Genomic DNA, 22,739 nt, shown 5'->3' with positions numbered 1-22,739 from the left:
ACTGGTTTTATGAACTATATTTACTTGAAAAATGTTATCGGGTTTCCTATTTTCATTGGAAAATATGATCTTGATAAATCACATATTGAATATATTTATGATACAATACCCGATGTTCTGAATACAATTTATTTTGATATATGATTTACCACATATTTTTATATGGGGTTACAATATTTTTGTACATGATTTCTAAATATGGAACATTTTTATATTTTAATGGATTAATTACCATTACAGCAGGTCCCTTTGCTGTGTGCAAGGGTAAGCCTTACAGTTCCCCCAGGTTCTTTTTGCTGTGTGCAAGGGTAAGCCTTACAGTTCCCCCAGGTCCCTTTGCTGTGTGCAAGGATATGACTTACATTTTCCCCCAGGTCCCTTTGTTGTGTGCAAGGGTAAGCCTTACAGTTTCCCCAGGTTCATTTGCTGTGTGCAAGGGTAAGCCTTACAGTTTCCCCAAGTTCCTTTGCTGTGTGCAAGGATAAGCCTTACAGTTTCCCCAAGCTCTTTTACTATGTGCAAGGATAAGACCTTATCGTTTTTGCATGCTCCTCTGCTTTGTTCATAGGGTAAATATGTTTTAAACTGCTACTGTTTTAAAATATATGTATCTTTTCACTTGTTTTACGGGAACACACTAGATAACCTATTCTGATCTCCTAAATTCAGTCATCCGAAATATTTCCATCTAAACTGAAAGCTCATTGTCTGTTACCACCTGAAATATCAGTAGGATCTCTGCTCAGCATAAAAATCTGTATATGTTCGGAAACAATAAGGAAACATATATTTATCTGTATTTGCACGTTCATGTAGCATCATCTGGTAGTTCTGTATTACTGAGCTTTCCGAAGCTCACTCTATTACTCAACATTGCAAGTTAAAAGAATTATACCAGTGCAGCTAATGACATCAAAAAGGAAGTTCTTCCGGCGTTGTTGCAGAGTTTAGTACTTTTGATTAGGGGGCATGTAATTGTATTTTGATTTATATATGAGTCTGGAAATCTGTTTTATTTTTAAATAGTGATAACTTTTATTTTGTACTCATAAATGATTTTATGAGTTTACAAGTTTTAAGAAAAGTTTTAAATTTTCCACTATTTTTACAGTGGGTCGCTCCGGTGGCCCAAATGTGACACCCCAGATCAGATCTGGTTACCCTTATCGGTCTGTGGGGGTTACATTTAGTGATATCAGAGCTATGGTTTGAGTCAAAATATTTCAAGATAGATCGGCCGGTCGAATGTCAAAATATGTCTGATCAGTACATACCCCTAGACTGCAATCGTACCTCTCTGAGCAGAAACTCCAGGGCTGAGTCCCTATCTGTAACGAGTAAACCGAAGTTTCTATCCGTTATGGCTATACTTGCACAAAAAGGAATACTAGTAACACCTGTTTAAACGCTGTAAAGTACCTCACGAGCCATGTGAGAGTTAATTATCTGAGAAATGTTGTCCCGGCTCCAGAAATGAAATTTAGCTATGCTATTGCTCTATGAGCCTATTCTCATGACAAAGACTGAATTGATTACTCAAGAAAAATTTCGTTTGGATTCTTTTATTGAAATGAGGAAAAGTTATGATAAGAATGCATGCTCAGCTGGTTAAGGATTAGTGGAGGACCCGTACTTTTGTAAAAGCTACTTAAAGATATGAGAGAACTGATGGAAGTTTTATTTATGCAATTATGTGATATGAGTGAATTTCAGGACGAAATTCTTTTAAGGAGGGGAGAATTGTAACACCCCAATTTAGGGGCTAAATTTAAGAAATTATAAATTGGTGGATTTAATTGGTATTTTGAAAGAAACGGTGGAGTAAATTGAAAAATTTCAAAGTTGGCAGACCATTTTAAGAAGTGCAGGAAATTCAGTGGCTAACCCCAGGATTTAACCATTTTTTTATATGATGAGTTATAAAACTCTCCCCCGTGCGCAGTTCAGCATAAATTTTCCCAGTTTTTCCTCTCCGATTAACCAACTTTCAACTCCGATCTACTCGCCATTCGACCTCCGATCGACGAGCCAAAACCACCATCGTGTTCGTTGTCAACCGAGGAACAAAACCCCTCACACATTTTGTCGTGAAATGTCGCCGTTCGTCGTTAATTTCAGTCAGAAGTATCGTCGGTAATAACTCAATTTCAATTGGTTTTTCGTCGATTCACGACGATCTGATGATCTGTTTACGACAACTCCCGCACCATCATGTTCCTTGCATCGTTTCGAGCCTGCCGGTGTCATCCTTAGTCTCTGTCGACGGCAGCACGTGAGGAGGTAAAGCGGTCAAAGTTTCCAATTCGTTGAAATCGAGCTCTCCGCCATTCAAAATTGTGAACCGAGTTTTGTAATTATCTCGAAATCGCTCAAAATAATTTTTAGGGATTTGTTTGGGAATTTAGCACTGTTCACGCGACGCCACTATGCGTGGGAAAGGAAAAAGTGACTGGTTTGACCGGTTTTGGAACTGTTTTGACCGGTTTGACCAGTCACAACCTGACCCGACCCGACCAGTTTACCCGACCCGACCCGTTGACCGTTGACCGGCGTTGACCACTGTTGACCAAAACTTTGATTGGCTTTGACCGGGCATTAAACGACCTTTGACTTTAACCGAGTATACTTATCCTCACATTTTTCGACGTTCCAAATCCGATTCCGCAGTCCATTTTTCAAAATTCAGATCCGAAGGCCTCGAAATAGCCGGTCAAACCCGTTGACTTTGATTTTGACCGAAAATTCCAAATTTTTGAAAAGTCATATTTATGCTTTCGACGTCCTGAATCCGAATCCGAAGTCCGTTTTTCCAAATTCGAAGCCGGTAATCTGTTTTTCACTGATTTATCATCCGATTCGATCCGTTTTTCAGAATTAAGCTCCATTTCTGATATAATTTTTGGTTGATATGGATCCGAGGATATATTGGAAGTTTCTTTCAAGATTGAGGGCATTCGAATGGAATTTTATGGTCGATCAGTATTGCACAGAAATCGAGGTAAAACTTTACTACCTCTTTATACTTTATAGAACATGTTGGTATTGGTAAATGCATGAATGGAAATGTTTGGTCTCATATGTGTAATTAATGAAGATCTACACTAAATACGAATACGGTAGAAAGTAGGTAATTGAATATAGCTCAGATGACTATTATAAGAAATTGGAGGTCAGTTGGAATTAAATTACAAGTTCTGGAATTAAGTGATAAAAGAATCAGACATGGATATGTAGATTATAATTTATCTCATTAAAAGTACTTAGATGATAAATTATGAGAATATTTCGATTAGGAAAAATTACGAAATTACCCTTATGTAAGAAAATGACAAGAATTATCCCTGAAAGTGGATTAATAAATCTGAAAAAAATTATTGATATGATAAAACTATTGATGTGCATAAAAAATGTTAGTTTTACTTGGAAATTATGGATAACCGGTTTTTAACCCTAAGAAGGTTTATGCTAGATACTAGAAGTCTTTTAAGGAATCATTTCAAGATCAAAGAATGTTCGAGGAAGCAGTTAATCATATGATCTCTATATTATATTATTTTTGTTAAGAGCTAATATCGAAATTATCTGGTTAAGAAATTACGAAAATGCCCTTGAGAGGTAAAATAGTTTGAGTTGACCTTGAATGAGAAAATACTTTGAGGATTCGTACTTAACTCGATTAAGTACGGATTTGATTGTTAAGATCCTGACTTAGTTCAGGAAAATTTCTAATTTTCCGTTTGTAAAATCTGAGAAGACACTTGACCGAGAAATATCCGAGTTATGAGTAAATACCTGAAGAATAATTTGTCGGGGTGTTCTGTTGTCATAATTATTCGAAATGACTGAAGTAAATGATAAGTTTGAATTTAATAATAAGATCATATAGAAGGAAATGATTGTAATACAATGGATCTGTAAAATGACCAAAATACCCCTGGTATAGAAATGACCAAGAATATCACCAAGCTCAGGAATGGTTGGATATCCTCGAGCTCTAAAATGAATGGAATAAAACTGAACACCAAAATTACCAAAATAACCTTATGGCCTAAATTAAGTAAATGTATTGGATTAATTAAGGAATCCAAATAAGCATAGGTGTTGGACCACCTTTAAAAGTAATAGAACGCAATTTAAGTGAGTAGATCAACCCTAAAGCTATGTCAATACATAGATGGTATAGATATTACTTGAATGTGTGTTTGTCTTCTCAAGTTTGGTTTGATGATAAATTTTGGAAGTATTCAGCTCAGCTCAACTCTAGATCTATTCAGTACTAAGAATTGGACGTTTGTTTGACAAATTAACCACGAAGACCACATTGAATGGAACAGAAGTACAACATGTATTTGAAATTCAGTAACGTTTGAATTACTATGAAAAATCCTGAAGTAACCGAAATGAGCTTGAATGCTAAATGAACTAAGTAATCTCAAGGACCGAGGATTAAATAATTGATTTGGATGAGTCTGGGAATGCTAATGAACTTACATGATGTATTGTACTTCTGGGTCATGAACTACAAATCAAGCATGTCAGCATTTCATGATATAGTGGAAGCGTGAACATGAAATAAAGATATTGGAAGATCTATTCAACATTGATTCTGAAGATGATTTATGGATAAGAATTTATGGTATTAAAGAGTAAATATCCTGAAAGAACAATCAATTGACAAATCGACAAGCATTAGTTCTAGGAACTATTCACCTAAGAGTTGTTTGATAATCAAATCAAACGCCATATTTTGTAAAAAGGTTTCTGAACACTTTCCTGATGCACATGAATCATATCGAAATTCTAAAGTATCAACCTTAAATGTCAAATTAGATTGGTTAGCAATCGATTCCCTTCAATATGACCTCATGGTAGAATCGGATCAAATTACATCAGTTTCATGTTATCCATTCTGATAACTACTAAGTGTCTATGAGAAATACTTGGATATCCTAGTGTGTTCTACATGTACCACAGGACGATTTTATATGTTTTTAAATGAGTTTCACCAAAATTATGTATTTGCTGGTTTATGATCCATGGCAACATGTTATATGGTTTCCCGATTACGGGTTTTATCGAAAAATATGAATTATTCCTGATTTATGACATCATGAAATCTACTGGTTTTATGAACTATATTTACTTGAAAAATGTTATCGGGTTTCCTATTTTCATTGGAAAATATGATCTTGATAAATCACATACTGAATATTTTTATGAGACAATACCCGATGTTCTGAATACAATTTATTTTGATATATGATTTACCACATATTTTTATATGGGTTTTAGTTACAGTATTTTTGTACGTGATTTCTAAATATGAAACATTTTCATATTTTAATGGATTAATTACCGTTACAGCAAGTCCCTTTGTTGTGTGCAAGGGTAAGCCTTACAGTTCCCCCAGGTTCCTTTTGCTGTGTACAAGGGTAAGCCTTACAGTTCCCCCATGTCCCTTTGTTGTGTGCAAGGATAAGCCTTACAGTTTCCCCAGGTCCCTTTGTTGTGTGCAAGGGTAAGCCTTACAGTTTCCCCAGGTTCTTTTGCTGTGTGCAAGGGTAAGCCTTACAGTTTCCCCAAGTTCCTTTGCTATGTGCAAGGATAAGCCTTACAGTTTCCCCAGGCTCTTTTGCTATGTGTAAGGATAAGACCTTATCATTTTTGCATGCTCCTCTGCTTTGTGCACATGGTAAATATGTTTTAAACTGCTACTGTTTTAAAAGATATGTACCTTTTCACTTATTTTACGGGAACACACTAGATAACCTATTCTGATCTCCTGAATTCAGTCATCCGAAATATTTCCATCTGAACTGAAAGCTCATTGTCTGTTACCACCTGAAATATCAGTAGGATCTCTGCTCAGCATAAAAATATGTATATGTTCGGAAATAATAAGGAAATATATATATTTATTTGTATCTGCACGTTCATGTAGCATCATCTGGTAGTTCTGTATTACTGAGCTTTCCGAAGCTCACTCTATTACTCAACATTGCAGGTTAAAAGAATTATACCAGTGCAGCTAATGACATCAAAAAGGAAGTTCTTCTGGCGTTGTTGCAGAGTATGGTACTTTTGATTAGGGGGCATGTAATTGTATTTTGATTTATATACGAGTCTGGAAATCTGTTTTATTTTTAAATAGTGATAACTTTTATTTTGTACTCATAAATGATTTTATGAGTTTACAAGTTTTAAGAAAAGTTTTAAATTTTTCGCTATTTTTACAGTGGGTCGCTCCGGTGGCCCAAATGTGACACCCCAGATCGGATCTGGTTACCCTTATCAGTCTGTGGGGGTTACATTTAGTGGTATCAGAGCTATAGTTTGAGTCAAAATATTTCAAGATAGACCGGCCGGTCGAATGTCAAAATATGTATGATCAGTACATGCCCCTAGACTGCAATCGTACCTCTCTGAGCCGAAACTCCAAGGCTGAGTCCCTATATGTAACGAGTAAATCAAAGTTTCTATTCGTTAAGGCTATACTTGCACAAAAAGGAATACCAGTAACACCTGTCTAAACGCTGTAAAGTACCTCACGAGCCATGTGAGAGTTAATTATCCGAGAAATGTTGTCCCGACTCCAGAAATGAAATTTGGCTATGCTACTGCTCTATGAGCCTATTCTCATGACAAAGACTGAATTGATTACTCAAGGAAATTTTCGTTCGGATTCTTTTATTGAAATGTGAAAAAGTTATGATAAGAATGTATGCTCAGCTGGTTAAGGATTAGTGGATGACCCGTACTTTTGTAAAAGCTACTTAAAGATATGAGAGAACTGATGGAAGTTTTATTTCTGCAATTATATGATATGAGTGAATTTCGAGGACGAAATTCTTTTAAGGAGGGGAGAATTGTAACACCCCAATTTAGGGGCTAAATTTAATAAATTATAAATTGGTAAATTTAATTGGTATTTTGAAAGAAACGGTGGATTAGATTGAAAAATTTCAAAGTTGGCAGACCGTTTTAAGAAGTGCAAGAAATTCAGTGGCTAAACCTATGATTTAACCATTTTTTTATATGATGAGTTATAAAACTCTCCCCGTGCGCAGTTCAGCATAAATTTTCTCAGTTTTTCCTCTCCGATCAACCAACTTTCAACTCCGATCTATTCACCGTCCGACCTCCGATTGACGAGCCGAAACCACCATCATGTTCGTTGTCAACCGAGGAACAAAACCCCTCACACCTTTTGTCGTGAATCGTCGCCGTTCGTCATTAATTTCAGTCAGAAGTATCGTCGGTAATAACTCAATTTCAATTGATTTTTCGTCGATTCACGACGATCCGATGATCTGTTTATGACACCTCCCGCACCATCGTGTTCCTTGCATTGTTCCGAGTCTGTCAGTGTCAACCTTGGTCTCCGTCGACGGCGACGCGTGAGGAGGTGAAACGGTCAAAGTTTCCGATTCGTTGAAATCGAGTTTTGTAAGTATCTCGAAATCGCTCAAAATAATTTTTAGGAATTTTTCTGGGAATTAGGCACTGTTCACGCGCCCCCACGCACCGCCACCGCGCGTGGGGAAGGAAAAAGTGATCAGTTTGACCGGTGACAACCCGACCTGACCCGTTGACCCGACCCGTTGACCGTTGACCGGTGTTGAGCACTATTGACCAAAACTTTTACTGGCTTTGACCGGGTATTAAACGACCTTTGACTTTGACCGAGTATACCTATCTTGACATTTTTCGACGTTCCAACTCCGATTCCGCAGTCCGTTTTTCGAAATTCAGATCCGAAGGCCTCGAAATTGCCTGTCAAACCTGTTGACTTTGATTTTGACCGAAAATTCCAAATTTTCGAAAAGTCATATTTTATGCTTTCAACGTCCTGAATCTGAATCCGAAGTCTGTTTCACCAAATTCGAAGCCGGTAAGCTGTTTTTCACTGATTTATCATCTGATTCGATCCGATTTTCAGAATTACGTTCCGTTTCTAATATAATTTTTGTTGATATGGATCCGAGGATATATTGGAAGATTATTTCAAGATCGAGGGCGTTCGAATGGAATTTTATGGTCGATCAGTATTGCACGGAAATCGAGATAATACTTTACTACCTCTTTATGCTTTATAGAACATGTTGGTATTGGTAAATGCATGAATGGAAATGTTTGGTCTCATATGTGTAATTAATGAAGATCTACACTAGATACGAATACGGTAGAAAGTAGGTAACTGAATATGACTCAGATGACTATTATAAGAAATTGGAGGACAATTGGAATTAAATTACAAGTTCTGGAATTAAGTGATAAAAGAATCAGCCATGGATATGTAGATTATAATTTATCTCATTAAAGGTACTTAGATGATAAATTATAAGAATATTTCGATTAGGTAAAATTATGAAATTACTGTTATGTTGGAAAATGACAAGAATTGTCCCTGGAAGTGGATATTACCTTATAATTGAATTGTCCCTGGGAGTGGATATTACGAAATTACGAATACCATTATTTAAAAACGAAAGTCATCAAAATTGAATTGTTTTGATTGTTAAACCCGAAATGACTGAATTAATATTATTTTTTTTCAATTTGATCTTTTGAGATTATGGACAGTTATAATTCCTAAACTATTAAAAAATAATTTTGTTTATAAATGAAAAATTACAAGTTTATCAAATTAATGAGATATATCTAATTAGCTAAATTATTTGAGTATCTGGATATTTGGATTCGGTTATTTCATACATAGTATATTTAAATTAAATAGTTAAATTAATTATTTGGGTAATATTTAAATTTTTTAGTTGGATTTATATTTCCAGTTTAGTTGGATTAGGTTTGATGGGCATTGGGTACTGGTTACTCGTACGGCTTATATAAAAAAATAAATACTAATATATATAAATTCATGTTGTATTTAAATTATTTTTTTTATCAAAATAAGTATTTAAAGTATATTAAATTTTCGTTTAGGTCAAGGTTTCTTTTTGTTAATGTATGTAAAGTATTTCATAATCAAAGTTATATGTCAGATTTTAAGAATTCAGATGAAAAAGATTAGATATTTATTTTGATAGGAAAATAACTATATATACTTAGAGGGAAAAAATTGATAATCATGTGTACTTATTTTAATAAAAAAATATTTTAGATACTTTGACGAAGAAGATTGACACAAATATAGATATATAGTTTATCTATGAGTTAATTACATGTCCCAAATTATAATCCTCATTTTAAATTAATTTTTAAACTTTTAAATATTTCAATTTATCCCTAAACTATGACTATTATTCTAAATTAGTCCCAAACCATACATATATACTAATCACATCCCTTGTAAAAAAATTATTAGGCCAAGCTATATTATTATATGTTTGAATAAAACAAAATTTAGGTTAAACTATGGTTGAAACTAATTACATATTTAGATGAATTTGGGGATGAAATTAGAATGTTCAAAAGTTTAAGGACTAATTTAAAATGGGAGTCATATCTTGGGGATGAAATTAGAATATTCAAAACTTTAAAGACTAATTTAAAGTGAGGGTTATAGTTTGGGGACATATGATGCAATTAACTCTTTATTTATTAATTAAAAAAATAACAAATTTATTTTACTTGAATATCTAAAAACTATTGAAACTAATCAAGCTTACGAAGTAGATCGATTTGATTTGTTTGATTAATTTAATTTTCCTGATTTAATCGATTTATATGTAAATTACGTTTTATTTTATAAACTATTGAAAGTTTAATTCATTGAAAATTATAAATTTTTTAGTGCGATTGATAATTTTTTTTAAGAAAATAATTGAAAATGATAAGTATAACAGGGGTTACTTATCACTTAACAAATTGAGCAATTATCAATTTATTTTTATCATAAGATTATATTATCCTCCAAATAAAAATCCAATTATAATTAATTAAAATTAGTTACTTTTATTATTAGATTAAATATTATTAAAATATTTTTATTACTTTTATATGTTTTATTTTAAAATTTACATTTATCAAACAATATCTTATATTCAATATTTATTTTTTTAAATACCACAGTTTTTATAATTTAAATCTAGTCAACATTTAATTTTTATTAGATAAATTACATGTTTAGCCGCTAAACTATCACTTTTATTTCATTTTAGCACCTAACATTTTATTTAGGTTCCAATTTGATACCCACCGTTAAAAGTTTAATGATAGTGACGACGTGGAATTATTTTCAATTTTCGATATTCCACGCGTCTTTTAATATAAATTTCACGCCATCGATGTCGTTAAAATTTTAACAGTGGGTACCAATTGAAACATAAACTAAACATTTTGCGTAATTTTGAAAAAAAATAAAATTTAGGTACTAAAACGGAATGAAAATGATAGTTTATGTACTAAACTTGTAGTTGACCCTTTTTTGACCAATCATATTTAATGATTGGATTTTTTTTTAGTATGAAAGTACAATGATTCTTATGCAGTGAATAGTTTTGGTTGATAAATAAGATTTTAAAAAGTAAATAATTATCCAATTCCGCTATAAAAGCGGAAAAAAGACAGACAATGGAAAATTACACTTACAACAAAACACAACAAACTAAAACCCTTTTTGATCGAAATCTTAATCTTCTTGTTTGTTTAGGCCAACGCATTCCTATTTAAATTGAACTCTACACTCTTCCCGCACTTCCCTTCCTCTCACCAGCGCTTTATATGTTGCTTGCTTCATAGGTTTTCTGTTGCTACTAGTTTCTCTGCGGCTCTGCTGCTTCCACTTTCACGCAAACTCCTCACTGTTAACTCGTATTTTTCCTTTTTTTCTCCTCCTTTTGATTCTGCAACTTTCTTTTTCTTTTTGTTCTATGTGATTTTTTCTTCTGCTGTTTGTTCTTATTAGGCTTTGATTGCCAATGGCGTTGAAGCGGGGAATATCCAGTGTGGGCGTCCGAAGAAATATGAGTTCTCGATCTCGATTACATACCGTGTTTCTTATTCTCTTCTCAGTTCTGACGCTATTTGTTTTCTTTGTCGGTCAAAGGCTGTACATCTCTGGTTCGTTTTTCTCTTTATTTTTCACACATGATCAAACTTACAATTTGATATTGTTTTGATTAGTTTATAAATGCGTCATTTTTGCTCCAACTTAAAAAAATGATAAGTCTTTTATCTTTATGTTGTTTCTGAGTCTTGATTAGTGAATTTCGTTGTTGACAACTGATTTAGTAGATATTTGTAAAATCAAATAGTCTAACTTAAGTTGCACATCGTTTTTCGTGAATAGTTATGCTCCTAATTAGTTTATAAGTTGCGCAGCATTATGATTGAACTTTTAAGTGTGACCATAAAGCTGAGATTTGAATTCAATTTTGTTCTTCTCCATTTTTTTTGGTTTCTTGCACTTTCAATGGTTCAAACGTTTTGTTGTTTTCTACTTGACTGTATCTGATCTTTCTGCCAATTGATGTTTCTTGTGCAGTCCAAGATAGTTTTCAGAGTGGTTTTACCGAAGAGGTTTCTTCTTTTAAAACCTTGTGCATTTGCATTGTTTTAACTTAGATTACAGACTGTCACAGCTTCTTAATACCCGGCTCCACATTATTTTAAAATGGTTGGCTTTAGCAGAATGTTGATTGGAGGGAAAGGCTGCCATCGCAATCTGTCCAAAACCTTTTGACTAAAGAGGTGAATGCATTTCGGATTATATTGCGTTTGAGTTAATCATGTTTCGTGCTACAACTAGTGATAGATTTTAATTACCAGTTATATTTACCATCTTTGTGTTACACAAAAATCATTCTAGGCTATTGATGTTGTAACTACAAGCACAGTAGATTTGGGGCCAGTAAGTACTGATTCTTTCAGAAATGGCAATTTGTCTGCATCATGGAAAGTTGTTGGGGTGAATGCTTCAATTGCAGAGAAAGCTACTTCTGAGGTTAGGGTCATAGTTATTCTCCACCTCTGTATTCACATCTATTATGTACTTCTGTATTTTCTACTGCCTTCAGCTGGACCTTTCCTTGCCCCAAATTTTATTGCTGATTGATTGGTCTTTATTTGCTTGTCACATGTTCAAAGTCAAATCAAAAGGCTACAGACTTGAAACAAGTAATATCTCAAGTTAAAGAGGGAAAGATTCTTTATGGTAATGTATTTCCGATCTGTTAAATATATGCCTAATGCTCTTGGTACGTTTTCTTCCATGCTAACCTGCCTGTTCTATGCAGATGATCAGTCGCACAATAAGCATACTAATACACTTCGAAGGGTAATTATCATCTTTTGATGCACGGAGTAGATTAGTATTATAATGAATTATATAATAAGAGGCATTTTACTTACCCTGCAGCAACTTGGAGATGATAAACGTAAGAAGCATATGGTTGGTTTGGTGCATCAAGATGATGACGTTACTGTTAAACTTGAAAATGCAGCCATTGAACGATCCAAAGCTGTGGATTCTGCAGTTCTCGGCAAATACAACATCTGGAGGAGAGAAGTTGATAATGAGAACTCGGATTCCACAGTGCGCTTGATGAGTGATCAAATTATAATGGCGAAGGTGTTTATTAGTATTGCAAGCTTGAAAAACAAGCTTGACTTGCGGAAAGAAATGCAGGTTAGGCTCAAAGAGAGTCAGCAAGCCTTAGGAGAGTCAACAACTGATGCCGACCTACCTCACAGGTAAAAGGATGTTGAATCTTTAATCTCATTGGCTATGAGCTGTAGTCCATGACTCCATGTTTCCCCTGGTTTTTGCTTTCGCTGATCCTGTCAGTTTGTGTTCTTATGTGAATTTATTCAGTGCATCTGAGAAAATTCAAGCTATGGGAAAAGTTCTAGCCAAAGCAAGAGATGAATTGTATGATTGCAAGTTGGTTTCCAGAAAGCTCAGAGCAATGCTCCAGACATCAGAAGAACAGGTTAGGAGATTGAAAAAAACAGAGCATGTTCCTGAGTCAGATAGGTGCCAAAACAATTCCCAATGCAATTCATTGCTTGTCAATGCGCTTGACCATAGGGTACTATCTACTTCCTCCTGAGAAGAGAAAGTTCACTAGAAGTGAGAAATTGGAAAATCCTAATCTCTACCATTATGCCCTCTTCTCTGATAATGTCTTGGCTGCATCAGTTGTTGTCAATTCAACTATCATGAACGCCAAGGTGATAAAAGCTGGTGGCTTAATTCATCCTATTGCCCTGTCCTACGGCAGCTTGAGACTGCTGCGATGAAGGAGTATTATTTCAAGGCAGATCATCCAACCTCATCTGGATCTTCAAACTTGAAGTATCGGAACCCGAAGTACCTGTCAATGCTTAATCACTTGCGGTTCTATCTGCCACAGGTTTACCCAAAGTTAGATAAGATCCTCTTTCTTGATGATGACATTGTTGTCCAGAAAGACTTGACTGGATTATGGTCTGTTGATCTTCATGGAAAAGTCAACGGTGCGGTTGAAACTTGCGGTGAAAGCTTCCATCGTTTTGACAAGTATCTGAACTTCTCGGACCCTCATATTTCACTAAATTTTAATCCTAATGCTTGTGGGTGGGCATATGGAATGAATATGTTTGATCTCAAGGTGTGGAAAAAGGAAGATATCACTGGCATACCACACAATGCAAACATGGTGAGTCAAACGAAAGACCGAATATTCGATTTCTTGGTCTTTATTTTCCCGGTCACATACACACACCTTCATGCATGCATCAAGATAACTCGGTCGTTGAGGCAAAGCATGAGGCAAGTCCTAACTTTTGATTCTTTTTATTTTATTTTAATGTTCATCAGAATGAAGATAGAACACTGTGGAAGCTAGGGACACTTCCTCCAGGGCTGATCACATTTTATGGTCTAACACATCCACTTCAGAAGTCATGGCATGTACTCGGTCTGGGCTACAGCCCGAATGTAGATAAGAAAGAAATTGAACGTGCCGCAGTTATCCATTACAACGGCAACATGAAACCGTGGCTCGAGTTGGCGATGATGAAATATCAATCGTATTGGACCAAGTACGTCAAGTATGACCATCCCTTCCTTCGCAACTGCAATTTTATTGAATGAACCAGATTATAGTTAGTGTGACATTTTGAGTGTGTGCGTCTTTGATTCTAGATCATTCCCACATTATTGTTTATTCTTTTTTGTCAATCATTAAATTCGTTCCATTAGGCGCCTCATTCATTTGAATGGGGTAACAAGTTGTAACTGAACCACACCCATATGATCCTTTTTCCCCTCTCCATTCTAGTGGAGTAGAGAACCTTACCCCTTGTATTTTCTCAACACGAGAACTCCCATTTGCTGGATTTAATATATATAGGTTTCTTTTCGGACTTTATTCTCTTTTAGTCTCTTAATAAAAGACACATTACATCTTTAAGAAAATATGTTTTAATAGTATAAGATAATATATGTTTAGAATTTTTCTTAGCCTATTAATAACGCGTATACAGAGTAAATGTAATTATTCGTTTCATCTAAAGAAAACTGCATTTCCTTTTATCACTAAGATCATTCAGTGGACTCAAAATAATATTGTTTGAACATACAATTAAGAATCTTAAAATTATTGGAGGAAGTAGATTTATGGGGGTCAAGTAACTTGGATCATCAATATAAACCCATTTTTTTCCTAATCCTAAATCAAATAATATTGTTTGAACATACAATTAAGAATCTTAAAATTATTGGAGGAAGTAGATTTATGGGGGTCAAGTAACTTGGATCATCAATATAAACTCCATTTATTTCCTAATCCTAAATCATATTTAGAGACGAATAGATACGATATGATACTTTTATCTCCTAAAAAAATAACCTTTTAGCAATATTCCTCTCTTATTAATTATTTATTAGTATACATTTTAACACTACATTTTTAAAAAAAATTTGAGGGTAATATTTGTTTAAGGACTTTCAATCCTTTGTCAATGAACACACATGTTCTTATATATCCTTAAGGAATATTATTAAGTCTTTTAACCATTAATATCACTTGATGTGTGTATATTTTATCACTAAATGAATAACGATATTTACTTCTATTTCTGGCGGAACATGTGCTCTTACTAAACTAAAAATAAAATTGCTAAAAAGGCAACTTTAACTTACTAATTGCTAGCCATATGCAACCATTCATTTGGGACGTGAATGGAATGAGGAATAGAGGGACAATTGTTTTACTGAAAATTTTAATTTTTTTATATAATATAATTATTTTTTATATTGTTATTAATAATCTATTTTCATTTCTTTAAATTTATATAAGTCTTCAAAATAATATAAATTCGTCTCTTAATATAAAATTTTATGTTCATCTCTAATTTATAAAAAAAATATAAATTTGTAAACCATTCAAATCTTTTCCCACTTGATTTCTAATTTGTTTTCTTTTTATATATTGAATTGAATTGATTTCGACTTAACTATCTTTTCATTTTTTAATTATGTAGATCCGAAAGATTTTTATTAAACGCCAATGCATGTTTTGTAATCTGATAAACAATTCATGGGAAAAATTATTCAAACGATTATTAAACTATATTGAAATAATCTTTTTGGCATTTGAAGTTAAAAGGGTTACAAAATGGTAATAAATTTATCGAATTATTATCAAATGATTGTTAAAACTCATCTAGATATTACAAAATGATTATTAAATATATCAATTTTTTATAACGTGCAATGGACATTTTATATTAGTTCAATAAATTTAATAACCATTTTGTAACTTTTGAAACTTCAATGACAAAAAAATAATTTCAACATACTTAATTCTAATTTGTTATATAACTATAACATTCCTCATTCACTCCAAAAAAGTGGCCAAACTAATGTGGACGAGTTAGTGGAGTCAGTGGTTAAAAGGAGTGTTGTTTTTCATTGAGGTTTGGAATTCGAGTGTCTGAAGGGTGTGTGTTGTTAATGGTTAATAAAGATTATGAACATATATTACCTTGTAATCATCCATACAATTAAAAAAATGTGGACAAATTAGTTTCTAACATATGATAGAGATAATAGTTGGTGCTTAATTGGTTAACTTAAAACTAACTTTTACAATGTTTGCTACCTAATCATGGAGATAATTTGTTGATATTGCAGAAGATACAATGCTCCCCAATTCATTTCACAAAGGGGACATTTTATTGATTACAAATTGAAAGATAAAACAAGAGATTTATAATTTATATATAAGTTAATTAATTCATTTATTTGATTCTCCGAAGCACTAATTAAGCTTCTCCTATATATACTAGTACTAATTAAGCTTCTCCTATATATACTAGTACTAATTAAGCTTCTCCTATGTAGTAATATTCTTTTTCCTGTTTTGGTGATTCTGCAGTAGAATACCTTAGACCCACCATGAACAAGAAAATAAATGCTTCCCTTTTCCCTAAAATCATTTCTTAAGGTACTATTACTTCCTTGCTTGATTCTTGTTGTTGAACCCATTTGGAGAATGCATCGAGAGTTTTCATGTCAGCACGGTAATGTCTCTGCGTAAATTCCAGCAAACTTGCCCATGTAAAGTCTGGGTATCTCCTTGGATTTGCTGCATTCACTAAGCAGGCCGCTGGTGTTACCGCTTTATCCATCTTGGGACTGACAAAGAATGCAAGGGATCTTCTAACACTTCGATCATTCACTACTGCTCTGTGTAAGCAGCTCTTGTAAATGCCGTTCTATAGAGCCTGTGCATTTAAACATAAAAAAAATCTCATCTTTGCTAAAATCAAGCCGAATATATATACATATATATATATATAGTTGGGGTCTTTGTTCTCTACCATGAAAGTGTCGCCAATGTTGACAACGAAAGCTCCTGGGATGGGAGCAATGTAGTGCCACTTTTCGTCTGAAAACACTTGAAGGCCACCAACTTGATCCTGATGAAGGATTGTCAAGGAAGTGGGATCGGAGTGAGGACCGGTTCCGAGCGTCGAATTCGGCTTTTGGCATGGCGGATAGTGGTTCAGTCTCAAGATTGAATCGTTTTCTTGGAAGAAGTCTTTGAAGTAGGCTTGGTCGAGTCCTAGACTTATCCCTAGCAGCTCCATTAACTGTAGAGATAATTTGTTCATGGCTTCACAATATTCCTGATAAATCCTCCTGCCAAACATGGAAAAGGCAAAATAGAGATGAACAAATGTAGCAATTTCCCACAAAGAAATGCAAAGACACAAAAGAGCATACTCATGTGTGGTGGCCGATTCACATATTATTAAGGGTAAATAGGTGTCTAACGAAATTTAATTTTTTTTCCTGTTAGTTATATATTTTACTGATTATACACATACTAAGATTTTATTTGTGCTCATCCATATATAAATTATTACTAATATTGCTAAAGATTTGTGTTGTTAATATATAAGTATCCCATCTCAAAATTATTACTCATGTGTGGTGCCGATTCACATATTATTAAGGGTAAATAGGTGTCTAACGAAATTTAATTTTTTTTCCTGTTAGTTATATATTTTACTGATTATACACATACTAAGATTTTATTTGTGCTCATCCATATATAAATTATTACTAAATATTGACTAAAGATTTTGTGTTGTTAATATATAAGTATCCATCTCAAAATTATTTCTAGATCCATCATCGCATGTGTATTTTAATTTTAGACAATTTTTTGTCGATTGACTAATGGATTTAGAGTTTGATTGAGTTTTCCATTAGTATTACGGGTAGGGGTGAGCAGAACTTAATTTGACTCGAAAAATTTAAAAAAATTACTCGAAGCTAAAAAACTCGATTCTACTCGACTCAATAAAATTTTAAATAAAGTTTGAGTTATAAAATATGACTCAAATAGCTCAAATTTTTTAGTTATTAGTGAATTGATTTTTAAGTTCAAGTCAAGTCTTTCAACATTGTATGATATATGTGTATCACATATGAAAAAATATAAAAAAATATAAATGCATATCGTATGTGATTATATGAAACTATTTAAATTAAAATTAGTTAGTAACATAACATTATAAATATTTATAATTAAATTTTAACAGAAACTTGAACAAGTCAATTAGACTCAAATCAAACAAAATTTTAATAAAATTTGAGTTAGAAAATAAAACTCAATAGGTGGATACTCACCCTAATGATGAGTACAATGCTTCAAATAAACGAGACTAACAAATGTAGGGAAACTACAAGTGCTTTTGCCCTTGGTATATTGAGTGCAAACATTTCTCATATTAGGTATGGAACGGTGAGAGATTTTACTTACCCGAAATCTTGAAAATCTTTGCCCATCCGATTCACCATATATTGTTGGACGATGTTTGGAATGTCGGGGCGAAATCGAAAAGACAGTGTTTCTTTCCATGGCAACTTGGAGGAGAACCTACCAACGAAACTACCAGCATACCCATAGCTTTCTCCTACTTTTCTCACCGCCTTTTGCTTCTTGGAGAGTTGCATGCCAAAGAACACGTCCATATGCCGGTGAGCTCTGACTATAAGCCCAGAATCCACCCCATGGTTTACGACCATGAAAAACCCATGCTTCTTGCATGCCTCATTCACTGCCTTCGCCGCTTTCGATGCGGCAAGAGGTTCACACCCGCACAAGAGAGCTCCCACGTCGATCGTGGGAATCACAAGCTCCGGTGCCTCGAGGCATGGTTTCTCGTCGTCAGGCCATATGAACTGACAGGGTATATTGTATTCGGATCCCAGGATCGATCCATCGAAAGCTAAAGGGACGTTCTCATTCTTTGGCAAATAGTGAACCATTTTCAGCTTTCACAACTTGAGTGCTTTTTGTTTAGGTTTGTAAAATAGAAACAAGCAGATTGTGGGAGCTGAAGAGGAGCAAAAGGAGGTTTAAATAAGAGAAGCAGAGGATGAAATGAATGTTGGGATTTAGGGGGTCAATAATATTCGGGGTTAATTGTATAGGTAGGATCTTTTCGACCATATGAAAATTTTAAATTATCATATATTTTAGATTTTTTTATATTTTTTTTATTAATAATGTGTTTTCACTTTTAGAATTTTATAAGTTCTCAATTCTTAAAATTTTAGAAATCCGTTTCTTTAATATAAAATTTTGTGTCTATCATGTGAATAAATACATTTATTGAGCTTTTAATAAATTTCTTATGTTAAATTAATGTATATAATCAATTACTATTTGCATATATTTCTTCTCGTTCTGGTGATCGATTATCTTAATTTCATGAAGTTGTTCTAGAAATTTATGTACTCTTCTAAGTGAAAGAGAATTTTTTTAGAAAATAATTTAAATGAGAACATTTGTTTAAAATAAAATATATAAAAAAAACAACATTTTAGAGAATGAGACGTTGACAGAATTAGTAAGGTTGAGAACCTTAGATCCTTAGGGGGTGTTTGGTTCAAGGATTGTGGGATTCTCATGGGATAAGAATCTCACATTCCCATGTTGGTTGGCCGGGAATCTTATTCCCGGTAATGTTTTATTACTAATAGTAGATTTTTTTGGGTATATTACCGGGAATGTCATTACCTCTCTTCCCTTACGTATTGTAACATTATCGGCGTTTTGGACTAAAATGCCCTTAAATTTTTATTTTTTTTCAAAAATATCATTCTTCTGTCATTGAATAATAAAAATTCTACGAATGTTAAATTACAAATTTTTCCTTAAATTATTTTAGATTTACAAAAAAAAAATCTATAATTAAAATTTTATATGAAGTTCAGGGGTTAAAAAAATTGTACCATTTCATTAATCCTTTTTTATATTTTTAATTTTGTAAAAAAATTATATAAATATTATGAATTTAATTTTTTAAAGAAATTATATAAATATTTTACAATTTGTAATATTATACAAATATATAATATGCACAATTTGGTCAAATATACATTCCAATAATATTTTATTCTTTTAACCAAACACGGTAATCTTACATTCCTGTTAAACCAACCAAACACAAAATACAACATTCTCAGTAATCCTATTCTCTGGTAATCTTTTATTCCCACTGATAATCTTACATTCCGTGAACAAACGCACCCTTAATGTCTAGGTTCAAGCCCCTTCCCATGTAGGTTCTATCTTTATTTTGAGTTGATTTAAACAATTAATATATATTAATTATATTATGCTATTTACATAAAAATACTTTGTAGTAATTATATAAAATGAAAATATATCATTTACTAAATTAAAATTATATATATATATATATATAATAATATGGAAACACGTGATTTTACACCAAAATATTATTATCCACTACCTGCTTAGGTAGGGCTGTAAACGAGTCGAGTCGAGCTCGACTCGAATTAGAAAAGTTTAAAATTAGACTCGACTCGACTCAAAAACTTGCGATTTAAAAATTATTAAGCTCAACTCGAATTCGAAATATAATATTGAAACTCGACTCAAACTCGAAAAGACTCGAACTCAAAAAAAAAATCAAGAGCTCGATTGAAGCTCGAGACTCGAGATTGAACTCAAACTCGAATTTGAACATACAAAAATTTAATATTACATTTAAAAATATATTTTTAAAAATTTATAATTATCAATAATGTATTTTTAATAATGTAATTTTAAAAAATCTAAAATTATAATATAATATTTTTTTCCGAGTAGTTCGTGAGCTTTTCGAATCGAGTATTAAGTAGCTTGTTTTAGCTCGTTAAAAATTCGAGTCGAGTTTGAGCTCGATTCGAGTTCATTCAATTCGAGTGTTCATCAAATTTTAACCGAATCGAGTAACTCGCGATCTATTTTATCTTATTTAGGTACACTAAAAATAATATAGCCCGTGAAAGAGAAAAATAAGAAGAAGATGGAGTAACAGCAAATTATATATTTATTTAATCAAATCATCCAATGATTGCTCCATAGTTATGTACCTATTTCCATAATTGACTTTTACATAATTGAAGTTAACTTTCAACTTTAAAGCCAACGTTTGTGGAAAAGTTGCGGTCACTACACCAAAAGTGATATGTAGCGATTTTTTTAGCAGCTTTCGAAGAATAAACTTCATAATATTTTAAAATATAGCGGTGTTTTTAAACGCCGCCAAATGATAATATAGCGGTATTTTTACAAAAAAAAAAAAATCACAATAGAGTGGTAATTTAGCGGCGTTAATGATACAAACGCCGGTATAGAGTTATTTTTAGTGGCGTTTTATCAAAAAATGCCGTAAAAGATTAGTCATTTAGCGGCATTTTTATACAAACGCCGCTATTGAGTATTAATAGAGCGGTGTGTTTTGATAAACGTCGTAATATGGTTGTTTTTAGTGGCGTTTTATGTACAAGCGCTGCAATATAGTGGACATATAGTGGCATTTTAACAACAAACGCCGCAATAGAGAAGAAAGTTTACGGCGTTTTAGGGAAAACGCCACAATATAACGGTAATGTAGCGGCGTTTATACCTCAAACGCCGTAATAATTAATACTTTCGCGTCATTTTTAGACAAACGCCACAATAGTATTAATCAATAGTGGCGTTTTTCTTATAAACACCACAAAATGTTAAATATATGGTCCTCATTTTTCTCCTACCTGAACCCTAAAATCATTTCAACTCTTCTTCCCTCAAACATTCTTCTCTGGTACAACAATAGGTTGAGTACGATTCCAAGCGATGTTGTCTTTTAAATGTCTCGGTGACCAAATCGGCCCTCTGATCGACGAACTATAACACAATTGCAAGGTTTGATCCCTCTTATCATTAATGATGTTTTTCATTTTTTTGTGGGTATTCTGAAAATGTGGAAACCCCTGAAAGCGAACGTATTGGAGAAAAAAGGAGCAGGTGTTGCCTTGAGTAAGAGAAATTATCGTAGGAATATCTACGTGGCGTCTTTGCTCTGACGATAGATCAAATTATCGTTGGGAGGCTATCAGTCCGGTCTCGCCGTCGAAACTCGATGATGACCCGAAAGGAAATTCTATTGCTCCATACCCTTCCATGGATGATCTCCTACTTGAAGGTAATAATCTATAAATCTTTAAGCCGCTATATACTATTTTTCTATGGTCACTAAAATTTCATAAATCGTACGCATGTATGATCTTCGAAGCTTATTGAGAACGATGATAGAGGAGTGGATAAATACTCGATGTTTAGAACCGAATTTGGTAACTTTGTGGCATTGAAAGAATCTTCAATTGCAAAAGCAGTATCTATCCTCAATGAAGACGATGTTCCGCCTACTGTCACTCAAAGTAAACATTTATATCATCTACTTCAATTTTTTTTAATGTTTGATTCATTTCCCAAGCCACCTCCAATCAAGTTTCATAGTGTAGGTGGAAGTTCATTATCTGTTTCAAGTGAAGCACTGAAGCGCGCAAAGAGTCTTCTTGGTGAACCGGAGGTAGGGGATTTATTTGGTGAAATGGATGAACAATTTCTCTATATAGAGTTTACAGGGAGGAAAAACTTAACGATGCGTCGTCAAACAAGGAAAACAACTTTCCTACGTCATTTCCCCATGAAGGAGCAGAACTAAATATATTCTAGTGAACAATATGATGAAGACTGTTTATGCATAACTTTAATGTTTCTAAATTTTAATGTATTTTGTTGTTAAGTATATTTATGCATAACTTATGGCTTAATTGAAATGTATGGATGTTGGTAACTAGGTTAAACTACAAGATAGTAAATTTATGTTATGTAGAGCATAAATTAAATATTTAAAAAATGTTAATCTTATATAAATCAATATATTTAGCAGCGTTTGTATCAAGAAACGCCGCTATAGGTTCATCTATAGTTCGT

The 22,739-nt window shown here is 33.3% G+C and overlaps 1 protein-coding gene and 1 pseudogene across 1 annotated transcript; one reads left to right on the top strand and one right to left on the bottom strand.

Moving 5' to 3' along the window:
- Nucleotides 1-10,647: 10,647 nt before the first annotated feature.
- Nucleotides 10,648-14,175, top strand: LOC120188674 (annotated as a pseudogene).
- Nucleotides 14,176-16,518: 2,343 nt separating this feature from the next.
- Nucleotides 16,519-18,760, bottom strand: LOC120188658 (gibberellin 20 oxidase 1-like). Its single transcript, XM_039192071.1, has 3 exons — nt 18,222-18,760; nt 16,771-17,092; nt 16,519-16,674 (listed from the first exon to the last, which is right to left on the bottom strand). Exons 1-3 carry the CDS (start codon nt 18,728-18,730, stop codon nt 16,666-16,668), a joined length of 840 nt encoding a protein of 279 aa, XP_039048002.1. The 5' UTR covers nt 18,731-18,760; the 3' UTR covers nt 16,519-16,665.
- Nucleotides 18,761-22,739: the final 3,979 nt, after the last annotated feature.

This window comes from Hibiscus syriacus, unplaced genomic scaffold, assembly GCF_006381635.1.
Source record: "Hibiscus syriacus cultivar Baekdansim isolate YM2019G1 unplaced genomic scaffold, ASM638163v2 tig00116951_pilon, whole genome shotgun sequence".
Classification (NCBI taxonomy): domain Eukaryota; kingdom Viridiplantae; phylum Streptophyta; class Magnoliopsida; order Malvales; family Malvaceae; genus Hibiscus; species Hibiscus syriacus.
The sequence above is the reverse complement of the archived record's forward strand: the minus strand, read 5'-3'. Positions and strand labels throughout refer to the sequence as shown.